This window comes from Cydia pomonella, chromosome 3, assembly GCF_033807575.1.
Source record: "Cydia pomonella isolate Wapato2018A chromosome 3, ilCydPomo1, whole genome shotgun sequence".
Taxonomy (NCBI): domain Eukaryota; kingdom Metazoa; phylum Arthropoda; class Insecta; order Lepidoptera; family Tortricidae; genus Cydia; species Cydia pomonella.
This window is the reverse complement of record NC_084705.1, coordinates 1,986,750-2,011,343: the sequence shown is the minus strand read 5'-3', so window position 1 is coordinate 2,011,343 and position 24,594 is coordinate 1,986,750. Positions and strand designations below refer to the sequence as shown.

The 24,594-nt window shown below is 37.3% G+C and overlaps 3 protein-coding genes and 1 non-coding gene across 4 annotated transcripts in view; 3 read left to right on the top strand and 1 right to left on the bottom strand.

The window, feature by feature from the left end:
* The window catches only part of LOC133515755 (BTB/POZ domain-containing protein 17-like), a 38,351-nt gene extending 36,544 nt beyond the window's left edge, over positions 1-1,807 (bottom strand). Inside the window, exon 1 of the mRNA XM_061848336.1 lies at positions 1,566-1,807. Within this exon, the coding sequence (XP_061704320.1) occupies positions 1,566-1,652 (87 nt within the window). The 5' untranslated portion in view covers positions 1,653-1,807. The remainder of the gene's footprint in view (positions 1-1,565) is intronic.
* A 251-nt stretch (positions 1,808-2,058) lies between these two features.
* On the top strand, positions 2,059-4,246 carry LOC133515756 (uncharacterized). Its single transcript, XM_061848337.1, has one exon. It carries the CDS (start codon positions 2,646-2,648, stop codon positions 3,210-3,212), a length of 567 nt encoding a protein of 188 aa, XP_061704321.1. The 5' UTR covers positions 2,059-2,645; the 3' UTR covers positions 3,213-4,246.
* A 955-nt stretch (positions 4,247-5,201) lies between these two features.
* On the top strand, positions 5,202-24,590 carry LOC133515754 (FK506-binding protein 59). Its single transcript, XM_061848335.1, has 9 exons — positions 5,202-5,572; positions 6,435-6,577; positions 7,533-7,653; positions 9,890-10,072; positions 11,844-12,056; positions 13,041-13,213; positions 18,796-18,894; positions 20,524-20,634; positions 21,220-24,590. The coding sequence occupies exons 1-9, from the start codon at positions 5,371-5,373 to the stop codon at positions 21,418-21,420; spliced, it is 1,446 nt and encodes a 481-aa protein (XP_061704319.1). The 5' UTR covers positions 5,202-5,370; the 3' UTR covers positions 21,421-24,590.
* Positions 24,402-24,594, top strand: LOC133516711 (U2 spliceosomal RNA). The gene has a single exon (XR_009799267.1). It is a non-coding gene; the product is annotated as a U2 spliceosomal RNA (small nuclear RNA).

Genomic DNA, 24,594 nt, shown 5'->3' with positions numbered 1-24,594 from the left:
CCTCGTCGCCTGCGCAGTTGTTGCAGCGCAAGTTGAATAGTATAGATTTGTCCAAAACTATTGAAATAATTGAAAAATCGGTAGACGTAAATGAAGCATACATCATTATTCACTTTTGGTTAAAGTTTCATGCCTGAATGTTGCACAATAAGGGAGTTAATAGGGATTTTAACTCAAGAATAGGGTTCATGAAATAATTTTTTAAGTCGTGATATGGTATGTTTTTGAAATATCAGTAGAACTAATTAAAAAACAATTACCAAGCTAAAATATTGTGTACATAACTTAATTGTTTATACAACATTCAAGAATGCTATAGTGATGTAAAAACAGTAAATTTGGCCTGGTAGCCCCTGTATGAAAAGCCAATCACCGAGTTAATAATAATGCATTGATATATATTGTTGCAATGTAACCGATTGTAGGTATGAAGCTGCATTTCATAAAAGATAATTGTGACATTATCTATGAAAAGGGACCTTATTGTCGATGGTGCTTATGGCGCACTGCGTAGCGCGGTGTTGTTTATAATATGGGAGCATCATTGAAATGGCGTAAGCGCCACCGAAAATAAGTTCCCTTTTCATAGATAATGTCACTATTATGAACTTGTTGTCTACAAACATACTTTTCAAATAATAGATGACATTGCACTAAATTATTGCAGTGGTAAATATGTCAAAGTTACTGAATGAGTGTGGCTGTCATTTTAATGGACTCCATAGCTCACTATAATCTTACTGTGCAATGAAAACTCCAATGCTTCATGATGGCGGCTCTTACCTACGTTGCATCTTTTTGTAAAAGCATCCAAGCAGAAATGGGCCGTATTGTGAAAATTTTTGATCTATTAAAGTAAAGACCATTCTGTAAAGTATGCCATTTTTTAAAGTACAGGAGAAGAAACCCCCGGGCTGGATCTTATCTGGTCCAACAAATATCCTTAGCCATTCAGCGTGGCAACGCAGCTAGCATATTTGGAACGTTTGGGCCAGGTAGGGAACACTTCGGGGCTTAAAAGTTAATTTTTGACGGGGCTAATAGTTTGTGGGGTATTTTTATTTTATTTCTGTATTCATTTTATTTTAATCTACTGTTTCTGTACAATATTATGTTGTAATAATTTATAATTCAGTTTGAGCTTGTTTTATATTTTGTTTTTAAGTATCTCATTAGGTCTGTTAATGTTTTTGGTGGGATTTCACTAAGTACTTTTTGTAAGTTGCTATGACAATTTTCCATTCCATAATTTAAAAGGGAGAAGAAATATGTTGCTGTTGTTAAGATAATCTATATGCTGAATAAGTTCGGAAAATGATAATAAGAAGCGGATTACATATATAACTAGATATAGGTACAACTAACTACAGAGATAAGCTGACTACAAGAAACGTTAAAATGTAGTATGTGAATTTGAAATCTGTCCTTGGATCATTAACGTAACCAAATGTTTCCATATAAGAGTATTAATTGATAAGAGCATTAGAAAAACGGCATTATGAAACAACCATAAGATACCTCAGATGCTGTACTAAATTTACATCGAGAAACATTATAAAATTTACCTCGAGATCTTCATTCTTCTCAGTTTCTTCAGACTCTTTTTCCGCACTTGTAGACGGAGTCTGGCGGTCCACAGTGAGGAAACTCATTTTGGCTTCCGCACTATTTAACGAAATTGTTAAAATTTTGATCTCCTTTCACTGTAATCATTTAGTTTAGGATTAAATTAATGCTTAATTTAGGCATAATAATTCAGATCACAAAAGCCACACAAGTCAAAAACAAATGTCAAAACTAAGGCGTTCTTAAAAATATTCGTAACTGCAAGCACGTATTGATTCAATTTTGTTTCAAAACAACAGTTAGAAAGAGTATTAGTCGAGAATGAAACCCGTTTCACGTATAAAATATAAATACTTAACAAAATTTTCCACCCAGTTTGTCACTTTTTAAAGACAGTTCACTTTATTTTTATTTTTATTTTTGTTGGCCTTTTTGGGAGTCTCAGGTAGATTTAAGCACATGTAAAACACCTCAAGGTTTTTTAAATTGACATTGCGATGGTACGAAACTAAACGCTTATTCACATGAAACATGAAACTGAGGGCGTACAGGGAAACACGAAATCTTGTTATCTGCCTATCTATCGTTCCCTGCCTGATAGAGAGGCAGATAACGAAATTAAATTTTCGTGTTATATTACCACAATATGGAATTTGGAACTTAAAATACATAAAAAAAATGTTAATGTTATGTTATTATTATTAATGTTATGATGTTGTTAAAATATATCAAGGATTCGAAGTAATTTACAGTCAGTAATTAGTCGTAATGTAAAGCAGCTTATTGGCATTAAATGAACATTTTCTTCATCATATCATTGTCATTTTCATTTTTTTGTCATCATCATCGACGTCACCGTTATCTACGTGGAGTAAACAAAACGCATTATCTTATCATGGTTTGATTAGATTTTTCTTATTTGAGTTTGACACTTGATTTGACACTGGCATATAAATGCAAGTACAGCCGGGATATTATTATTTTTCTTTTTCAATTTTCAATAAAATCCACATATTTGCTTAGCAAGAACATGTTACTGGTTTCCTCGCCAATAATAAAACCATAAAGTGTACATAGTCATGGGTTTAAGGAAGAAAAAGAACATTATTACCTTGACTATTTGTATGGTAATCAGTTTTATTCTTTATCAACTATATTTCTTTCTATCCATTACTTCGGCTAGTAGTGGTGACAGAGTGATTCCAGTTCACGTCGCGGATATAGAAAACATAGTGCACGTGCGACCAGAATCTGACAAATACATAAATAACCATGGAGTCATTAAGGGTGTGCTTTACTACACAATGCTGCAGTACAGGCCTGATGCGAAGGGAGATTTTAAATGTTTGAAATCAGATCAGTATATTCCATTTGAGCAAGTGAATGATGACTACTGTGACTGTGATGATTCCAGTGACGAACCTAGTACTAATGCCTGTGTGAATGGCACATTTTATTGTGATAACCAGAGCAGTAATAAGAGGGTTGCTCCCAATTCTGTCCCTTCCAGTAAGGTCAACGACGGAATTTGCGATTGCTGTGATGGCTCAGATGAATGGTTACAGGAAAATAATGTCAAATTACTTAGTCAAGCGAATAAAAGACATTACAGATATTATGGAAGCAAATGCCTTAATCTATGTTGATTACTTAACTACTTATATTTTATGTATATTTTAACTATGTACAAATGAACCTCTTTCATATATAGCAGTTATTCCATTAACATGACAGTTAGGTTGGCGTTGGGTATTTAATTTTCATGGAAACTTTTTTGGGGAATTTTATTAATATTGTATTGTAAAAACATAGCACAAGTTATAATAGAATTCGTACATATTTTAGACACACATGCTATATCAATAGATTGTATTTGGGTGAATCAACTTTTAAGATTCTGATTAAGATTCAGATTATTTTTATTTGCGATAAGTACATGTACATGCGAATACAGTTATATACAATTATTTACAAGATTTACATGTATTGCTTAATCTAGCTAAAAAACTCCCCATTTTGAGCTAGATACTCCCCATTTCCTGCATGTTCCACTAAATATCAAATTATAGTACCACTAATAGTGTTTCTATTCAGTTTAGAAAAAAATGATATTAGAAACCTCAATATCATTTTTAAAGACCTATCCATAGATACCCCACACGTATGGGTTTGATGAAAAAAGATTTTTTGAGTTTCAGTTCTAAGTATGGGGAACCCCCAAAATTTATTGTTTTTTTTTTCTATGTTTGTGTGAAAATCTTAATGCGGTTCATGGAATACATCTACTCACCAAGTTTGAACAGTATAGCTCTTATAGTTTCGGAAAAAAGGGGCTGTGACATAATCGGACAGACAGACGGACATGACGAATCTATAAGGGTTCCGTTTTTTGCCATTTGGCTACGGAACCCTAAAAATATGTACTACTTTACTTCCTTACAATAAAATTTGTGCTTAATCTTGTACATAATTATAAGTAGATATTTTTTTGCTATAACTAACATATGTTGCATAATAATTGAGTTCCTTAGTAAATTGAAGAGGATTTGATCTCTTTTCCAAAAGTGTATTTCAAATATATTTTTGGCTTTTTACATTGTTTCAATATTTTTTCAACACTAATATTTTAAAAGACTGAAGTATGTAATATTAAGTTAATAAACAATTTTGAACTTTTAAATTGTTTTACTCCTTTGTAAGTAGTTGTAACACAGTTGTAATGATCAATGCATGCACCAAGTATGTGATAAGATAAAAGGAAAGAGCAAGAGGTCTGAAACAGAGCATTAACCCTAAGAACTTGTCTCGCTTACACAAGTTAGTGTTATTCCCACTAGTTACCACCAAGTTGTTACCAGTGGTAACTACTGGGAATTTTTTTCCCACCCTTTACCACTGGTAACTACTGGGAAAAAAACCCACCAGTGGGAAAAAATTCCCAGTAGTTACCACTGGTAACAACTTGGCGGTAACTAGTGGGAATAACCCCACAAGTTACTATTGTTGCATAATCCTGTAACATATACAAAACAAGATGTGATGTAATAAAAAGTTTAGAATTGGTAACACACATGTAACCCCTGGCTAAGGTAGCCAGGGTGGTCGCTTACTATTGATAGCCGGGCCGTATACTTGTTTGCCACACCAATCAATGTGGATATAAAACAAAACTTCGTTGGGTCAAAATAGGTAGTATAGTACCGTCCGCTTTATACATATGTACAGTAAACCGGCGGAAGAAAGGAGAAAGTGGAAGGAAAATGCCTTAGCAGGAAAAGTGCAATAAGCGTGAAAAATGTATTAAAGCAAGTGGCAGGTAAAGAGCATATAATCACTTGGCAGGATCCAATCCAATGTAAAATATAGTCTGGCAAGCCAACTATTTAAGTAATAAAAGCGCGTTATTACATTTATCAAATTTGCCGCCTTTTGCTACTGACAAAGTTGGCTTGCCAGATTACAGTAATATTAAAAGTAATAAATAATAATAAACATGAATCTACACCAAAGAATACAATGCTCACTAATCTACACACTTGAATTCCATACAGCTCTGTGTAAAACGGAACGTTTTTCAGACTAATTTTCTATCTCTCTCTTACAAGCACTATCTGTGCTTAGAAAGAGATAGCCATAATCAATGACGTCTAGAAAATTCTGTCTACTTTTGACAAGTTGTATCTTCATTTTTCATTTCATATAAATTCGACCGGCGTGCTGCGCGCATTACTTGTATTTCGCTTGTGATTAGGCGCTCAAAGCGTTCTTTGCTTAATTTAACTTCTATAAAAATACACACCAATCATGACTGTAGACGAAGGAGTAGACATCAGCAAGGCGGGCGACCGCGGTGTTCTGAAGAGGATAATTCAGGAGGGCCAAGGCACCGATACACCCAACGCGGGTTGTCAGGTCACTGTCCACTATACCGGGACTCTTCTAGACGGCACCAAGTTCGATTCCAGCAAGGACAGAAACGAGCCCTTTGAGTTCCAGCTGGGAAAAGGTAAAACTTCACTTGGTGATCAAGTTGACGACCACGTGAAAAAACTGGCGTTTATGAATCAACATTCAAATTAAAACAGAAAAAATGCTATTCGCTCGCCTTTACAATTTAGTGTTCTATTCTGATATATTTAATAACAATTTTACATTTAAACCTGCCTGGATCATCAATAAACAAACCCAATTAAAGTCCTAGTTCCTAAATTAACAAGGTAGTGATTATACTGTTTAATATCATGCATATATATGTAATTTATTCTTCACCGGAGTGTGGACTGATATTTTTATGCTAATGACCCTGAAAATGTTTTGAATATGGAACTTTGGGTCAGCGGAGTCAACATTTACATCTCAATACCCATTTATTGGGTAGCTGAAGTGTTACAGTCAAAGGCAATATAGTAGTAAGCATGGTTTTGCTGCTTGGCAAATAATGTTGTAAATCTAATAGAATGGGGTATGTAATTTAGTATGGATAAATTAAAAAAGATTGGTAACAGAGTTATCTGGACATAATGGTGGCAGGTGTAAGGTCTGTACTGTGAGTAGTGAGTGAATTTTGGAATAATAATTTGAAACTTTCAATAGCTTCATGTTTGGCTAAAGAGAAATTAAAATTGGTCTATTAATTATTCATTTCTAATGTATGGGAGTAAAATACTAATGTAGGTAATGGGAGAAAAGGAGTTTTATTAGCATCAAAATATTGAAACATGTGGGTACTTGTATAAAAACCTGAATTTGTAAGGTACACAATAAAAGCATATGTTATCTTATCTCCCATATATCAGCAATATTATCACAATAACACTTTGAAAGTAACCCCATTTAACTATTTAGTAAAACCCATTTTTGTTGAACAGGACAAGTAATAAAAGCATGGGACATAGGAGTAGCCACAATGAAGAAGGGAGAAGTGTGTGTGCTGACCTGCGCTCCGGAGTATGCTTACGGAGCCGCTGGCAGCCCTCCCAAGATCCCACCTAATGCCACTTTGCAATTTGAGGTGAGTTCTCAAATGGTAGTGTACCTCCAGTATGTGAACTTTCAGGGGTTCGGTTCAGGAGACAAATATGTAAAACAATACAATACCTCTTACAACCAATCAGGCCTAGTGGGTAGTGATCCTGCTTATGAAGCTGATGGTTCTGGGTTCAAATCCTGGTAAGGGCATTTATTCATCTGATGAGCATGGATATTTGTTCCTGAGTCTTGGGTGTTTTCTATGTATTTAAGTATTTATATATTATATTTATCATTGTCTGAGTACCCACAACACAAGCCTTCTTGAGCTTACTGTGGGGCTTAGTCAATTTGTGTAAGAATGTCCTATAATATTGATTTATTATTTAATATTTACTCAATTCAAATTAAACACGGTTTAGAGTACATGTGTAGAAACATTAACAAAGACTATTGGATAGGAGTAACAAAGATAACAAGTGGTCTTGTCATTTAAGAAGATGACCAGACTTTCATGAAAACAGAGTGGTTTTTTTTCCATTGTGTGGTTCAAAGTTATCCGAGAAATGAATTAGAGTTCATGGGGTAAAAAGAAACCCTTATTTATTGTGTTACTCAGTCTCTAATCCTTGGGGTTTCTGAGACTTTTTGACATCCAAAGTAGGTTTACAAATTAACACATTAATTGCCAAGAACATGTATGCAAGTTTATTTTGAAGTGGAAACAAGGCGCCCGCATCAGAAGTATTAAGTCATGCAATATAGGCATAACTATTATGTTTATAGGTATTTCAAGATTCTAATATCAACATATGGTTGCATTTCTCACTGGCAGTAAATATAGTACTCTGAGTGTAAAGCAATATTCATATTTTTATTGATAAAGGTAAATACACGTCAAGGTTAGGTACATAAAATTGGATTACATTTAACTTAATGTAAATTATATAATCAATTAAATACAAATGTGAATAATAAATTAATTTGAAATATTTCAGATTGAAATGATTGACTGGAAAGTGGAGGACCTGAGCCCCAACAAGAACAAGGGTATCCTGCGCCACATCATCGAACAGGGTGAAGGCTTCGACAACCCTAATGATGGAGCCCTAGTCACAGGTAATTGAAACGCGATTTATTGCGTCGGACATACAGAGGGCCTCAATGGCGTAACGTGGACTAATCTAGCAGTGGGCGGCATTCTTTGAGGCCCTTTTAATAAAAAGGTTGGCTTTGTGGGGGCCCCCATAAGTGCAAGGCCCCATGCGCCCACGCCTAGCTACGCCACTGGAGGGTCTAATGCAAAGATGATGATAATCAAGATGTTCATATAAGACTAGCCGAAGAGACGCGCCCGACCCGCACCTGACTTGTGTGTGGGTTAAGCTTTAGTTTTATGTCATAGCAAAATATAAGTGAGTTTATTTGATTACATCTTTTAAGCGTTGTATGCTGTAATGACATAGTGGTTGAACAAGCTTTTGTGATAAAATGATTGTGGTTTTTTTATCAATGAGAACTATATTGTTAGAACCACAAACCGCATATGTTTGGAACTTTGAGAACCAAGTTTTCTACCTTTAATTTTCAAATATAATTTTGGCGATATTTTGAATATATGGACAATTTAAAAGTTTTGTAATTAAATTATATTTGTAATATGTAGTTTTCATGTAACATAGTGGCACTAGTGACCGACAGGAACCTATAACCGAGAATCCATATTGGGTTGCATACAAGTTGAAGTAATATCTTTGATACACATAACAACTTGTGTCATAATCATCATTACGCACACAAATAAAAAGTCATATTATATTGTGTCATTCATTTTTAGCCATAATATTTGATGACATACATAGCAGTTGTCATACATTTTTTGTGAATACCTAACGAACCTAACCTAAAATTTTATGCGAATTATATTAATGACTATAAAAATATATCAAAACTCATTTATGACAAAAACCCAGTTATGCTCAAGAATGATTCTGACTAAAGATTTTTATGCCTTACAATTTTATGCATAGTGTTATGACAATTAAAAATATGACAACAGTTGTTATGCGACCAGAGGGAGTCCCTATAACCGACCCTTTTATTTTTACTTGTAAGTCACTGGCCACTATGTTATAGAAAACTGTAATATAATATTATTCATGCTTGAAAGCACACTTTCTCTTCCTTAGGACAATGCCCTCATTATATTTTTACTTTGAACAATGTTTCAGTGTCATGTGACAGAAACATGATATCTACTGCCATGTATTTAGTTACTTCAGTTTCAGTTGAGGGCTGTATTCAGATTCTCAACTTGACATGTTTTGATATAATACGACCTAGACACGATTCGCTGTGTCTGACGCGCTTCAATAAGCGCGAGCGATTGTAAAATATCAATAATAAATTAAGTTGAGATTTTTAGCTTATTCTTATTATTATCCCAAATTCTGGTTGGAATGACTTTTTTAACTACAGAACTATATTGAGATAGAAGAAAATAGTTGATCGATTTGTAAGGGGACCGAGCGTGTAAAGGCTCCTACGCGATGGCCCAGCGTAGGCCAGCCTAAGGGACGCAGCTATGCGGTGAAATGAGATAGCAATCTGACTTGCTTCCTCTAACGCATAAATGCGTCCCTATGACTGGCCTACGCTGGGCCATCGTGAAGAGGAACCATAACATTTTGCGAAGACACTTTTACGCCACGAGTGACATTTAGTAATGGGAAACATAAGCCGCGTGAAAACGATTTAAAAGCATCGATTAGAACGTGGCAATCCAATTCTAGGCATCGTCGATATCGATAAGAACCGAGAGAGGATAGTAGATTAACTGGCAGTTATATAACGTTATATAACATCGTGTGATAGGGACAACATGATAGTATTGATAGCGTTTTATTATGTTATACCTGTCACACAATGTTATAATTGTTATAAAACAGCCAGCATGGGAGCACCATTAATAATAACAAAGTTCCCAAATGTACATGATCTAAATTTGCCAGCTATAAACCCAAAATTAAAAAAATTGAAAAAACCCACGACGGTTAAAACGTAGTTGAAAAAGGATGCACAAATAAATATTTACTGCATTGCCCTCTGGTGAGTTGTCACCGTAACACCTATCTAAGAACATGCACCAATTAAAATCGGACTAGTAGTTTTTAAGAAAAATGGCAACATTGGTTTGCACAAACATCCTCTCACCCCAAACGCATATACCGTCTCCGTTCCCTCGTGGGTAAAAAAACGACCTTGATTATTTTAATTTAGAACTGAAATTAGATTGTCATTGCTAACCCGATATCTCCCTTTGACTCAAGATGTTAAACAAACATGAACATTCCAGTGGAGCTCGAAGGCAAGATCCTCCCCGACGGCAAGGTGTTCGACACACGCACGCTCACGTTCCCGCTGGGAGAGGGCGCCGACAGCAACGTCTGCGAGGGCGTCGAGCGCGCGTTGGAGAAGTTCCTGAAGGGGGAGAAGTCCAGGCTCACCATACAGCCTAAATACGCCTTCAAGTCCGAAGGTATGTATAGAAGACACTGAACCACACATTGACAGATGGTCCCGCTGGGAAAGACTGATAGCAACGTCTGCGAGGGCGTCGAGCGCGCGTTGGAGAAGTTCCTGAAGGGGGAGAAGTCCAGGCTCACCATACAGCCTAAATACGTCTTCAAGTCCGAAGGTATGTATAGAAGACACTGAACCACACATTGACAGATGGTCCCGCTGGGAAAGACTGATAGCAACGTCTGCGAGGGCGTCGAGCGCGCGTTGGAGAAGTTCCTGAAGGGGGAGAAGTCCAGGCTCACCATACAGCCTAAATACGCCTTCAAGTCCGAAGGTATGTATAGAAGACACTGAACCACACATTGACAGATGGTCCCGCTGGGAAAGACTGATAGCAACGTCTGCGAGGGCGTCGAGCGCGCGTTGGAGAAGTTCCTGAAGGGGGAGAAGTCCAGGCTCACCATACAGCCTAAATACGTCTTCAAGTCCGAAGGTATGTATAGAAGACACTGAACCACACATTGACAGATGGTCCCGCTGGGAAAGACTGATAGCAACGTCTGCGAGGGCGTCGAGCGCGCGTTGGAGAAGTTCCTGAAGGGGGAGAAGTCCAGGCTCACCATACAGCCTAAATACGCCTTCAAGTCCGAAGGTATGTATAGAAGACACTGAACCACACATTGACAGATGGTCCCGCTGGGAAAGACTGATAGCAACGTCTGCGAGGGCGTCGAGCGCGCGTTGGAGAAGTTCCTGAAGGGGGAGAAGTCCAGGCTCACCATACAGCCTAAATACGTCTTCAAGTCCGAAGGTATGTATAGAAGACACTGAACCACACATTGACAGATGGTCCCGCTGGGAAAGACTGATAGCAACGTCTGCGAGGGCGTCGAGCGCGCGTTGGAGAAGTTCCTGAAGGGGGAGAAGTCCAGGCTCACCATACAGCCTAAATACGCCTTCAAGTCCGAAGGTATGTATAGAAGACACTGAACCACACATTGACAGATGGTCCCGCTGGGAAAGACTGATAGCAACGTCTGCGAGGGCGTCGAGCGCGCGTTGGAGAAGTTCCTGAAGGGAGAGAAGTCCCGGCTCACCATACAGCCTAAATACGCCTTCAAGTCCGAGGGTATGTATAGAAGACACTGAACCACACACATAGACACATTTTTCTATATGCAGAGGCTTACAGCAACGTCTGTAAGGGCGCCAAACAGCGCTCGAGAAGTTCCTGAAGGGAGAGAAGTCCTGGCTCACCATACAGCCTAAATACGCCTTCAAGTCCGAAGGTATGTATAGAAGACACTGAAACACACACATAGACACATTTTCCTATATGCAGAGGCTTACAGCAACGTCTGCAAGGGCGCCAAACGGGCGCTCGAGAAGTTCCTGAAGGGAGAGAAGTCCAGGTCTCACCTTACAGCCTTAATACGCCTTCAAGTCCTAAGGTATGTATAGAAGACACTGAACCACACACATAGACACATTTTCCTATATGCAGAAAAGCTTACAGCAACGTCTGCAAGGGCGCCAAACGGGTGCTCGAGAAGTTCCTGAAGGGAGAGAAGTCCAGGTCTCACCTTACAGCCTTAATACGCCTTCAAGTCCGAAGATACATATGTATAAAAGACAGCTAGGAAGAAGGCAATGAGAGGGCTAGGGATCTAGAGAAATTCTAGAAGGGGGAAACGTCTCCGTTTACCATCTGGTTTCTCAAATCTTGATCCTTGTCTTTATTTGTTAATAACCCTGTCTATCCTGAACATTTTGCGTCTTGTCTCCAGGCAACACTGAACTAGGCGTGCCAGCCAACACCGCCGTAGAATACGTCGTTAAGCTGACCAACTTCGAGAAAGCCAAGGAATCCTGGTCCATGGACGGGCCTGAGAAGCTTGAGCAAGCCAGGATTTACAAAGAAAAAGGCACCAATTACTTCAAGGCAGGGAAGCATCAGCTGGCTATCAAGATGTACAAGAGGGTGGTGTCATTGCTTGATGGTGAGTTCATAGACAAAACATTGGTTCATATTGAACGCGCGGCGCCGCCTTGGGAAGATTTTTCCTTGCAAAGCAGCTTGATCTGTGCAGACGTGCCTCGTGGCAAACGCACGCGCAGCCATGATGCCTCGACTGTACTTCATACATGCTATTTCCTTACAACCATAGAGGTAGAATAAGTATGAAATGGTAGAGCGGCAGATGACCGAACGAGATGTTCTTATGGGACTTTCAGTAGGAGTAGCAGAGAAAGCGCTATAATTGTTTGTCCTTGTCACAGTCTCGTTTTTTTTTGTTCCCCACCGTAAATTTTAGTATGGCTTGTGATGGGCAACAAATAACCCGACCAAATTACGTAGGTTGTTTTTGGTATGTTCTCAGGAATGTTCAAACGTGTTTTTAATTTGGCGCATTGCGTATGTTCCGTCCCTCACGGCGCACGCGTATAGCACATCTACGTATCCTACCATACAAGCTTACGAATCTCACGAGGCTTCTCGTTGTGTGTATATTTCTATAGACATAGATAGCCAAAAAATAATATGTAATAAAGACTTCGGGCTGTTTCACGGTCTTGCACAAACGGTCATATCCTTAAAATCTATTCCCAGTCCACTATAACTTGGATCTTTTTAAATCTAGAGTGAATAGCCATCATTTAGTTAAGCATGCTCCATCCTAGACTGCATAGGCACTTAACATCAGGTCAAATACTTTCGAATTAAAATAATTTACAGTACATATGGTGCTACTTTACCGCACTAGTGCGAAAATTAGCATATTACGTTACTGTGTCGAACATTTAAAGGGCCATATGTACTGTAAAACGTTGTACGATACATGTGCGAATAGGTAATTCGCAACTCGTGTCGATTTAAAACACTCCCTTCGGTCGTGTTTTAATTTATCGCCACTCGTTTTGAATTTCCTATTTTTCGCACTTGTATCGTAATGTACTATTAAATGTCATACCGATTTTTTCAGACGTCCCCGAAGACAGCAGCGTAGACGACAAAGGGAAGGAGCAAGCCAGGGAGCTGCTGCTGTCGGGGCACCTGAACCTGGCGCTGGCGCACCTGAAGCTGTCCCCGCCGCAGCCGCTCGGCGCCCGCGACCACGCCTCCAGGGCGCTGGCCTTCGACGCCAACAATGTCAAGGTGACTAGAAAGTACCCTCCCAACTACAGATGAAAATTTCCTTTATAACTTTTCAAAATGTCTTTTGAAAGTTTTTGGAAACTCCGCAACTTGCAAATCTATTTTATTTGTACAAGCTTTTATTTATATTTCCCTGTTAGTATGCATGTGTTAGTGTGGGTCAAATCTTCCCGTTTTTTTTAAACAACACAAAGTAATTGTAGGTATTTGGGGTTGTCGGAATTGCCTCGATGAGTATTAGTTGCCTGTGGAAAGAAAAGTATGATCAATGCAGATGCTTAACTAATACACTTATCCGTCCACTTAGCCTTAAGGGACTTAACTGACAGACTGACTAACGAAAATCCCTGGTAGCTAAGGTTAAATAGTATTATCTATATTTTTAGGCATAATTCTCTAATTTTTAATCTTATCCTTCCCCTTAGCATTAAGGGACTTAACTGACAGACTGACTAACGAAAATCCCTAGTAGCTAAGGTTAAATAGTATTATCTATATTTTTAGGCATAATTCTCTAATTTTTAATTTTTCCTTCCGCTTAGCATTAAGGGACTTACCTGACAGACTGACTAACGAAAATCCCTAGCAGCTAAGGTTAAATAGTATTATCTATATTTTTAGGCATAATTCTCTAATTTTTAATCTTATCCTTCCGCTTAGCATTAAGGGACTTAACTGATAGACTAACTAATGAAAATTTCCCACTGTTGAACCCATTTTTGTGTGCGCAATAATAAATTATTTTTTCATTTCATTTTCAGTGATAAAAGCTTGTACTAAAAATTTATTTTTTGCCAAAAACTTAAATTTATTTGGCTAACAAAACAAGTCACAGAAAATTGCCGGACATATAATATTTGCAATATTAGCATGTAGTTCAGATCTAAAGTGACGTACACAGAAGGATAAGAACATTTAGTCACAATTTATCACTAGAGAGATAAGTTTTTTAGTTCTAGTTCTAGTTTTATAATTAGTTTTAGTTTTACCAGGCTTCACTGAAAACCAGCGTCCCGTAGTGTGTCGTAAGACTAACTTCGGGACATCAAGCTGAGTGAAGACCTTTTAGCGCAATTTTCTATGTACAATTAAATATTAATCTAAATTTTGTAACTTTTAATGCTAATAAATATTTCTTATTCTTAAAAATATTTCTTATTATGTTATTTAAATGCTAAATTATGCACCACCCGCTATGCTCATGGCTCAATTTTGGAATATTTCACTTGCCCGGTTATCAACTTTAGTATGAAGTGTTAATCAACAAGTTTGCCCCCCTTGTAGAACAAATAACTATTCTGATTTTATAAATATTGCCTATTTTAAAATATTGCTGAATTCAGACCCCAGACTCAATATACGGATTTCTAATATTATCTATTTATTTATTTAAAACTTTATTGCACAAAAGAAAAACTTAATGTACAAAAGGCGAACTAATTGCCATGAGGCATTCCCTACCAGTCAACTTTAGGGCAAAGCAGAAAAGATTGTAGGCGGTGCGTTTAAAATTAAAAGAAATTGTTATTGAAAGAATTAGAGTCCTAATACACATAAATTTAAAATTAATTATAAACTACTTAAATACATAAAGACACACACATACATTTCATAAATAAATAAATATATATATATATATATATATATATATATAACCGATTCGTGAGACTGATACTTAAGGTGGTTCGACTAGGTTACCCAAAGCTTAAACCTCACTAGATGGCGCCACAATTGCAAATTTTGAGTTTTAATTTTTTTGTGGAGTAGTCTTGGTATTTCTATTCTGTAAATTATGTTTAGCGCACTCTTTAAATAAATATTGAACTATTACAACAAACATTGAACACTTCATTGTACAAAAATTACCCCTTAATGTCGACAGAATGTTTCTTGACTCTATTTCTAAGTATCACTCACACATTCAAACAGTCTTACTGGGATCCTTGTAGTAGACAATTTGGCACAGCGGGAGTAGGCTTCAATAGCGTTGCGGTATGTACGTGGAAATACATGCAAGAGGATGTGGGTTCGAGACTCATTAAAAAAATTTTTGTTATCAGTATTATCAAGTACCTATTATTAATAAATTATTTTATGAGAAATATGAGCGTTTTCCATAAAAATATTAAAAATCTGATTCTCACACATCATGATATTTTTGGGTTCTTCCAACTCAGAATCACTAGCATAATCAATCCTCGTGCTAAAAAAACCCGAAAATTTGTATTGAAATTTTAGTTTTACATTGAAATTTCTTTCACACTAAAATGTGACGTAATGGTATGGATATTTTAGGATATCTTTTTTTAATGCTAGGGTGGAGAAGATTCTAAGTAGAATGAACCTAAGAAAGTCCAAATTTGTAAGTCAGATTTTCCGGTATTTTTTTCAAAAAAAAAAACGTTGTTTTGTTCTAAAATTAAAGCAATCCCTTACTGCCCAGCCTTTAAAAAAGTAGGTAATATTTTACAGTAGAATTAAAACATTTTTTTTACGATACATTTAATTAAATTACAGTGAGTTACAAAATTGGATGGCCTTCTATTTATAACCATTATAAAAAGAAATGAGATATTTACCATGTTTGCTTATATTATTGATTTCCCGATATTTTGACACAACTAGAAGTTTCACACAATGCCTAGAGATAGAAAATTATTTATTAATTTTATTTATTGTCAATTTCATTCAACGGATCACATCATATCCAATTTATGTGTTTATGTATTTCATTGTTTTCTACCTAGTTGGTTATTAAATTCTGTTACTGCAATAATCTTTATCTACATAAAATATACCAACGAAAGTTTAATAAAGTATATATTAAAATGAAGTACACAAAATCAGGAATTACATATGACAATATCATTCAAAATCGTCTCCTCTGGCTTTGACACAGGCCCTCAAACGACGAGGCCAGTCATCAATAGCGGCACGCACGATTGTCATGTCTAATTCCGTCACTGTCTTAACTATGGCCCGCTTGAGGGAGTTAAGATTTGTGTGGGGTTTAGCACAGGCTTTCTCCTCAATAACCTGCTATATGGCATAATCCAGGGGGTTAAGGTCCGGGCTGGAGGACGGCCAGTCTTCGTGGGCAATAAAGTCAATTTTGTTCCTTCGAAACCAGGCTTGAGTTGTTTTTGCCTTATGTGCAGGAGCTGAGTCCTGTTCAAAGATCCATGGCTGGTTTTGAAATAGGGTGTGGCTTAAGGGCTTCACTATTGGTTCGAGAACGGTTTCCAGTTTCCGGTTATCACACCTTTTTCACAGAAATGAATCTGTGTTAGCCCTGAGTATGACACACCCAAAATCATGTTTGGCGGGTGCCCACATTTGTGCAACGCAATAGGGTTGTTTCCATCTACAAATCTTAGAGCATAATTGTGTCCCAAAAATTCTTTTGGATTATAAGAACATGTTAAACTACTTTTAGGGGACCTGTAATGACCATATTTTTGTAAATATTGAATTTAAAATATCTTTTGGGACACGTCACGTGACCAAACCCGAAACGTCATTGAAGATTCTGATGACGTCACAACTCTCGGATTGACACTGTTGACAGTTAGGCGATTAACAACAAATGACAAATATCAGTTGACAGTTCGTATCTTCTACGTGTGTATGTAGTTATGTGTCAAACCATAAACTGTGACGTCACACAATTTTCAAAGAGCGTTTTGGGCGCGAAAGCATCTGTCAAAATATATTTTGTTAATTTAACATATTTAAAGCCGTTTTTAGTATAAAAGCTGAATTTTTAAGGCAACTTTTAGTTGATATAGAAAGTAATACAAGCGTTTCAAAAATTTGGAATACGATTCTCTTTTAGGCCCCAATTCATTATAGATACGACGAGATAAGCGTTATTTGTGGTATATAATGATAGCTCACAAATCCACCACATTATGTCATTTTTTATTTTTTCGGTAGCACTTGTTTTAACGGAAATAAAGAGGTTGCAAATCGAGTAACAGAACTTCAGAACAGATATCATTTGATATTTACCAGTCGCTTTTCGGTGAAGGAAAACATCGTGAGGAAACTGGACTAATCCCAACAAGGCTTAGTTTTACCCTCTGGGTTGGAAGGTCAGATGGCAGTGGCTTTCGTAAAAACTAGTGCCTACGCCAAATCTTGGGATTAGTTGTCAAAGCGGACCCCAAGCTCCATTGAGCCGTGGCAATATGCTGGGACAACGCTAGGAAGAAAGAAAGAAATCGAGTAACAGAACTTAGTAACCAACTAGGTATAATAGTTATGATGTAAATGTCCATATCATGTTGGAGTCATATATGTATTAGCCAACTAATTATTCAAGATCAATACACTTAGCTCCCTTAGGTATTCGCCTAAGTACAATCTCGGGCAAAATTGAGTTTTATAAAAGTGAACTAGTTTCTAGGTCATATTTTCTATGAATTGGTCATTTTTGTAGACTCCAATTACCTACAGTTACACTTTTCTTGGTTTTTCGCGGACCAGAATATCGATGATTTTTGTAACTTGATTTAGACGTTGCTATCATTTTCAAACCAAAAACACATAAAATCACAATTCAGAACATGCGGCAGCGTTGTTTTCTATCAAGTACCTCAAGCACCAGGGCGGCTACCGGGAAAATCGAAATTCGTCAATTTCGGGCATTTTTCTCTGTCACTCTAATTACGTCTTAGTGAGAGTAAAAGAGAAAGATCCCCGCAATTTGCGAATTTAGGTTTTCGCGGTAGGCCCCCAGGTCCTGTCAAGTTTCAGCAGTGTTGCCAGGTGAGCGGAAGAGAATTATCGTACTTGAGTGTCAATATTATTGTACCGTTGAAAAAAATATCGTACGCCAATCAAAAAGGCAGCCCCTAAAAATGTCTTGCAAAATAAGCTTAAACTTCCAATTAATAATAAAAAAAAGACAATTTTCGTCTAAATTGCGCAAAAAATCTGTTTATGTTTGTGATAGACTCAAACGGTATACAGGAAATTGTGACATTTTAAACTTTAAACTTACACCAAGGAGCCGAACACCCAAAAGATACTAATTTTAGCCTATTTCTGAGAGAAAGTGTCATATTTTGCTTCAAATTACTAGACTTTTAAGGTGGCATCATTCAAGGGCTGAAATTATAGTACTTTAGTGTACGATAATGCTCTTTGGAACATTACGTCATACCGGGGCCCAAATTATCGTACATGTACGACAATTATCGTACACCTGGTCACACAGAGTGTCAGTGTCGACAGAGTCAGCTAAAAACGCGTCAAACATCGCAACGTCGCGCCGATGCATGGAGTGGCAACGCCGCAATGTATTTGTACACGACATTTGTCACACACACATGAGTAAAATATATAAAAATATAACGTTGATTATTGCATGATTTCTGTATGAAACAAAGTTTTTCTATTAATTTAGCGCAAATGAATATTCGAAAGTAGATAGATGCGCAACTATTTATGTAATAATATTGTGTAATTAATTAATAAATATCGATTGTTTTTTGTATGAAAATCGAACCACCTTAATTGATCTATCACATTTTTATATAACTGTGTTGTATACTAATAAATTGTTTGAACCTTTCAAGGGGCTGTTCCGGAGGGGGCAGGCGCTGCTGGGGCTGGGCGAGGCGGAGCAGGCGCTGCAAGACTTCCAGAAAGTTGTGGCAGCCGAGCCGCAGAACAAGGTAGGTCTTGAAGCATTTACAACATCGTTGACCACTTCTAGTAATCAGATGCAGAGATAATAGACCAACCCTGCGAAGGAATTTTTATGTAGAGGTGGTCAGGTATCTCTACAGCTGACTGTAGGCGTTTTGTTTTAGTTAAACACCACGCCGCAAAGTAAAGTCGCCCAACTGAGATATTTTCGGATAAAATTAGAATTCGAGCTAAGAGCATCAGTTTAGGTTCTTATTTGGTGATGGTGACTTATGTCTACAGAGTGTAACGCAAATCGTTGGGATCCGTTTAAGAGCATATTCGGCATATTGTGTTTTGATTAGGATAAAGTAGAAAAAAGTTTTTTGACGCAAACATTTTTTGGCCTTTGTATGGAGTGAGAGTCAGAATGGCGGGTGTATCTAAATAAAATTAAATGAAAACCATACCATATTTTTGTACCTAATTTGTACTATTTAGTACCTCCTTTAAAAAAAATTGTACCTCACGGTACTTAAAGTTATCACCAAAAAACAGGTCACCCGCCATCCTGACAGTCAGAATGGCAGTGTACTTTATTACGCTATGTTCCCGTGGTTTCTATAAAAGCCAAATTTTTGTACCTTCATATTCAATTATAATACGAGTCATTTTATTTTTGGTTTCCAAGTTTTACTCATTTTATATTTTGCTTGCTATTACAATTTTGTAGGCGTTATAATTTTTCAAATTATTGATTTCATTTTTAAGAAAAAACGCTAAGGTACAATTATTTTTATTACGCCAGGATTTAGAACCTTTAATGTTTAATCTGTTAAGTTCAAATAACTCAGTAAATCATGTCTTAAAAAAGGCTAGGCGCCAATTCAAAGAAATCTTCCTAAGAAAAATCATTTTTAAGACATGATTATCTGAGCTATTAGAACTTAACAGATTAAACATTAAGGGTACTAAATCCTGGCGTAATAAAAATAATTGTACCTTAGCGTTTTTTCTTAAAAATTAAATCGATAACTTGAAAAATTATAACGCCTGTAAAATTGTAATAGCAAGCAAAATATAAAATGAGTAAAACTTGGAAAGCACAAATAAAATGACTCATATTATAATTGAATATGAAGGTACAAAAAAGGTACAAAAATTTGGCTTTTATAGAATTTATCAATAACCACGGGAACATAGCGTAATAAAGTACACCCGCCATTCTGACAGTCAGGATGGCGGGTGACCTGTTTTTTGATGATAACTTTACGTACCGTGAGGTACAATTTTTTTTAAACGAGGTACTAAATAGTACAAATTAGGTACAAAAATATGGTATGCTTTTCATTCGATTTTATTTAGGTACACCCGCCATTCTGACTCTCACTGTATGGAGGGTTGGCCGATTAAACCTGCCCCATCGGTTTTTTTTGCGTCATATTTTTTTTTCTTTTTGTCGGAGCTATATCAGCTGAGGGTTTTTAGTACCTACATAGTTGGCACTAGTAAACTGTGGCAAAATTATATCCATTCAAATTTTATTCATGTTCAATACTAATACAAATATTGAGTACTTACTTTAAAGAGCAGATTTTTATATAGAAATAATACAATCATAATTTTTCCCTCAACCCCTCATAGCATTTTTTTCAGTATATTGTTTTTGATTGCAGGCTGCCGCCAACCAGATAGTGGTGTGCAAACAGGCGATACAGAAGCAGAAACAGAAAGAGAAGAAGCTGTACGCCAACATGTTCGACAAGTTCGCCAAGCACGACACGGAGGTAACAGGTCCGCGCACTTACTGGCTTACAATAATCAAATCATTTGCCATATTTTTCGCCCTTCACGTATCATTTCACTTTCACTCACACTTCAATTATATTTTTATTTTATTTACTATTGCTCGCATTATAATTCATTTCATACTAGAATGAATAATTAAATGCAAAGTTTACAGTCACGCAGAGGTTGCATTAGAGATAAATGTATTATCGTCAAGATTTATTGCCAATATTGTCCTAAAATTATAATAAAAGCCATGATTATAAAGTATGATCTGAATTTTCGTTAAAATTTAGTTCAAGTTGTGTATTAAAATTCAGGTACCACTAGCGACATCTGTCGTGTACTGGATTGTACTAATGTAGTTCCGTCGCTTGTCGCTAGATGGCGCAAGTAGTACCTTGATTTTTAACCCTTCCGAGCCTAGGGCAGAAATTCGCAAATTTATATGTAATGTATGAAGAGACACATCGCAGGTTGTTAAAGGTTTTTAGTATTTTAAATACCTTTATAAAGGGCGGTAATGATAATTTTTTTAGTTTTTTTTGCGTGATTTGTCACGTTGGCCGTATTTGGTGTTGCAGCTGGAGAAGATAAGAGCTAAGGCGGAGGTGGACGTGATCGGCGCGGCGGTGGGCGAGTGGGGCGCGGCGGAGGGCGCCGGGCAGGGCGCGGCGCAGGGCGAGTGGACCGACGCGCAGCGCACGCGCGCGCCCACCGGCTTCGAGCGCGAGAACCCCAACATACTCATGCTCGACAAGGACGGCCAGTTCCAGAACATGTAGACTCGCATCTGGGGCAGCGGGGTCACACGAGGGTTGCAATACTTCCTGAATGCTCCGGAACTATGCCTACAAAAAATATAACCTGTTTTGACAGATGGCGCTTTGGGCGCATTTTGTTTTATGGTAATTTAAATTTTTAAGCGCTTACTTTTCTTTATCTAGTTCCTGCATGATTTGCAGTGACACCACACTACTATGTGGTCACAATATTTTTTTTACGCGTCTTAATTTTGTTCATTGTTTGGTTGAACTAAAACTATGGCTTTGTTGACGGCTAAATTGTATTTATCAAGGAAATTACAACAGCCGTTGCGACAAATGTCTATGACCGTCCAAAAATAACATAAGACATAGAGAAACCTGATTTTTTACTCTACCGAACTAAATTTTCTTTTTTAATTGCAAGGAGCATTCCACTATAAAAAAAATCTACGTGTGACCCATTTAATATTATAAGTCCAATACCCATTTGATGTGATATGACTATATAACCGATTGGTGACTCTATCTTGTAATTCTCAGCCATAAGAGCACCGAGAGTGGATCTCCAATCACCAATAATATTTCTCACAATTTTTCTTAACCTCCTATTATCTAGTATAATAGTTTTAAAAGCAACCTTGGATATATGCTAATAAAACTCACTTTTCCAAACTAGCTAATAGATGGCTAAGAGGCTAATATCTTCTCTTTAAGTTCTTTTTAAGTATAGCATCAAGCCCGTCACAGACGTTACTATAATATATATTTCATATTCTAAAATATATATTATAGCTACGTCTGTGACGCGCTTCACCGTTTGCCACGAGCATGAGCGAAGAAATAACAGATTCAGGTACCACTAGCGACATCTGTTGTCTATCTATAGGATTATATTACTGTAGTTCCGCCGTTCGTCACTAGATGGCGCAAGTAGTACCTTGATTTTAACCCTCCGAGTCTGCGACAGAAATTCGCAATTTCATATAAAATGTATGAAAAGACCAATCGCTGGGTGTTAAATGTTTTTGGTATTTAAAAGTCCTATTATTAAAAAAAAAACTGAAAAACCAAAATTATTGTCAAGGGCGGTAACATAATAAAATTGAAATTTAAAAGACCGTTACCTTTCGCATATGTAACAAATATCTTTTATATTTTGCCGCCCTAAGGCGACTGACACACTAATACCGTAATCTGCTGCGGGCAGAGATCGACGATTAAGACGACGCGCAGTGTGTGAATCGCCTAAATCTTTAATAAAAATGTGCTTGTTATTTCCCAATCTCATGTTTTGATCTGTGCATCAAAAGGATTTAAGTTACATTTGTGTACTATAATAAAATAGGTGTCCTTAATCAGTATGGATCATTCCTGAGTGTCGCTGTGTTCCACTCGCTAGGGTATGGGTGTTCTAACTAGGTCTCATCCATTGGCTACGTAACGCGAAAGATTGGATGTCGCATGTCTTGCTTTTCCAGTTGGGAGTCACTAGGGAGGCAGAATTAGTACAAATTACTCTCGTCTCCTGTACTGTGATAAGTCGAGAACGCGCGTGCGAGCTTCGTTACATTGCCGACTACTAAAGTACAGACAATTCAATCGATCAGTCAAATACCGCAATGTAAACAAACACGGTCGAAATAAGCCCCAACAGCCCCGGCAAGTTCGGCCGATTTTCACCTTCCCATAAAAACGGAGTTTCGTTCTCATTTTAAATCTACGTGTTGCATTGTAATGAAACTTTGCACATACAATGACATGAGGTATATCTAGGGCTGTAATTAGTTTATATTGCCCCACCTTATAAAACAAACTGAATAGAACAAAAATAAATTTTGTACGAAAATCTTAAATTCGCTGTATTTTTGAACTATGGCACAAAATAAAAAATAGACAGAAGGTCCGTTCCCGCCGTTCTTGAAAATACATACCTAAACTTGGCCGACTCACTAGGGTTGCTTCTGTATTAATTTCGAATTTTAAAAAGGAGTAAGTAATATAAGTTTACAGACATACATCGATTCGTTTATATGTACATCTTATCATGTTTACATTCCTTAGAGACTGCATTTTGACGTACATGACAGTAGATACCTACGTAGCGCCGGGGACGTCAAGTAAGCAACGCGCGCACAGCCCGACTAAGCTCTGCCCGAGAGTGCCCGAGAACGCCTGTAAATGTAACTGTAAATGTCACGTCTGTGTGCGTGCGGCGAAACGGCACTTTGGCGCGTTGTACTGAGCGGACTCTGCTCCGGCGCGCGCCGCCGCTATTTACTTTGTGACCAAGGTCTTAAGCAGACTTATGTACTTATCAGATTATTGCGTAGCCAATGGACGGAGGCCCTTGTAAACCTGTCATAGGGGTTTAATTGTACCATTGTACATTGCTAATTATATATTTTCGTGGATCGAATTTACGTTAATAAAGTGTTAAATAAGATAATTGTGTTTCCGTATTTACTTTTAGTGTATTTAATGCATTTTTAAATTCTATCCCTCTATATCAAGTTAGTGTTGTTGACGTTGGCTGTTCCTAACCCATGACGTTGTCGTGTCGTTTTCGACCCTTTGGAAAAAACTCTCTTACTCATTCTATTTAAAACAAGGAGACAGCCTGTTTCTGTGGATATATATAGACTCATTAGCAGTCTCGCCAAGATAATAAACTATAAGAACATTTTGATTGTGAATGCGTTCGCTCATAATAATAATTTCAACGCAATAGGCGACAGATTAAGACTACGAATAGAGTCACGCATAGAATCCAATTCTCTTTGCGCACATTAAAATCTTTGTCACATTTCTATTCATCTATCATTCTGGGGAATGCGTAATGGTTATTGAAATCTTAAGAGTGCTCATAGATGCTGCTTTGTTAGTGCTCAGTTTCCCAATTCCCCGCTAGATGTCGCTGTACCGGCGCCTTAGTAAGGCTACATCGCGGTGTTAAGATTTTTCCTGATTCAATGGCGTCTCTCTGTTAACTTATTGCAGTTATCGCTTCTCGGCCTTTTGGCTAAGATCAAAGTGTAGTATCTGTTCTTTTCAGCTTAATATCTGAAAGTTCCCTCACTGAGGGACCAGTATATTAAACTGATTTTTGTAAACCGACGGGATGTTCGGGGCTCGCTCCACTCCCGTCACGGGTCGGCCCGGCATTGCAGTGCCGCCGGGATTGGCCCACATAAT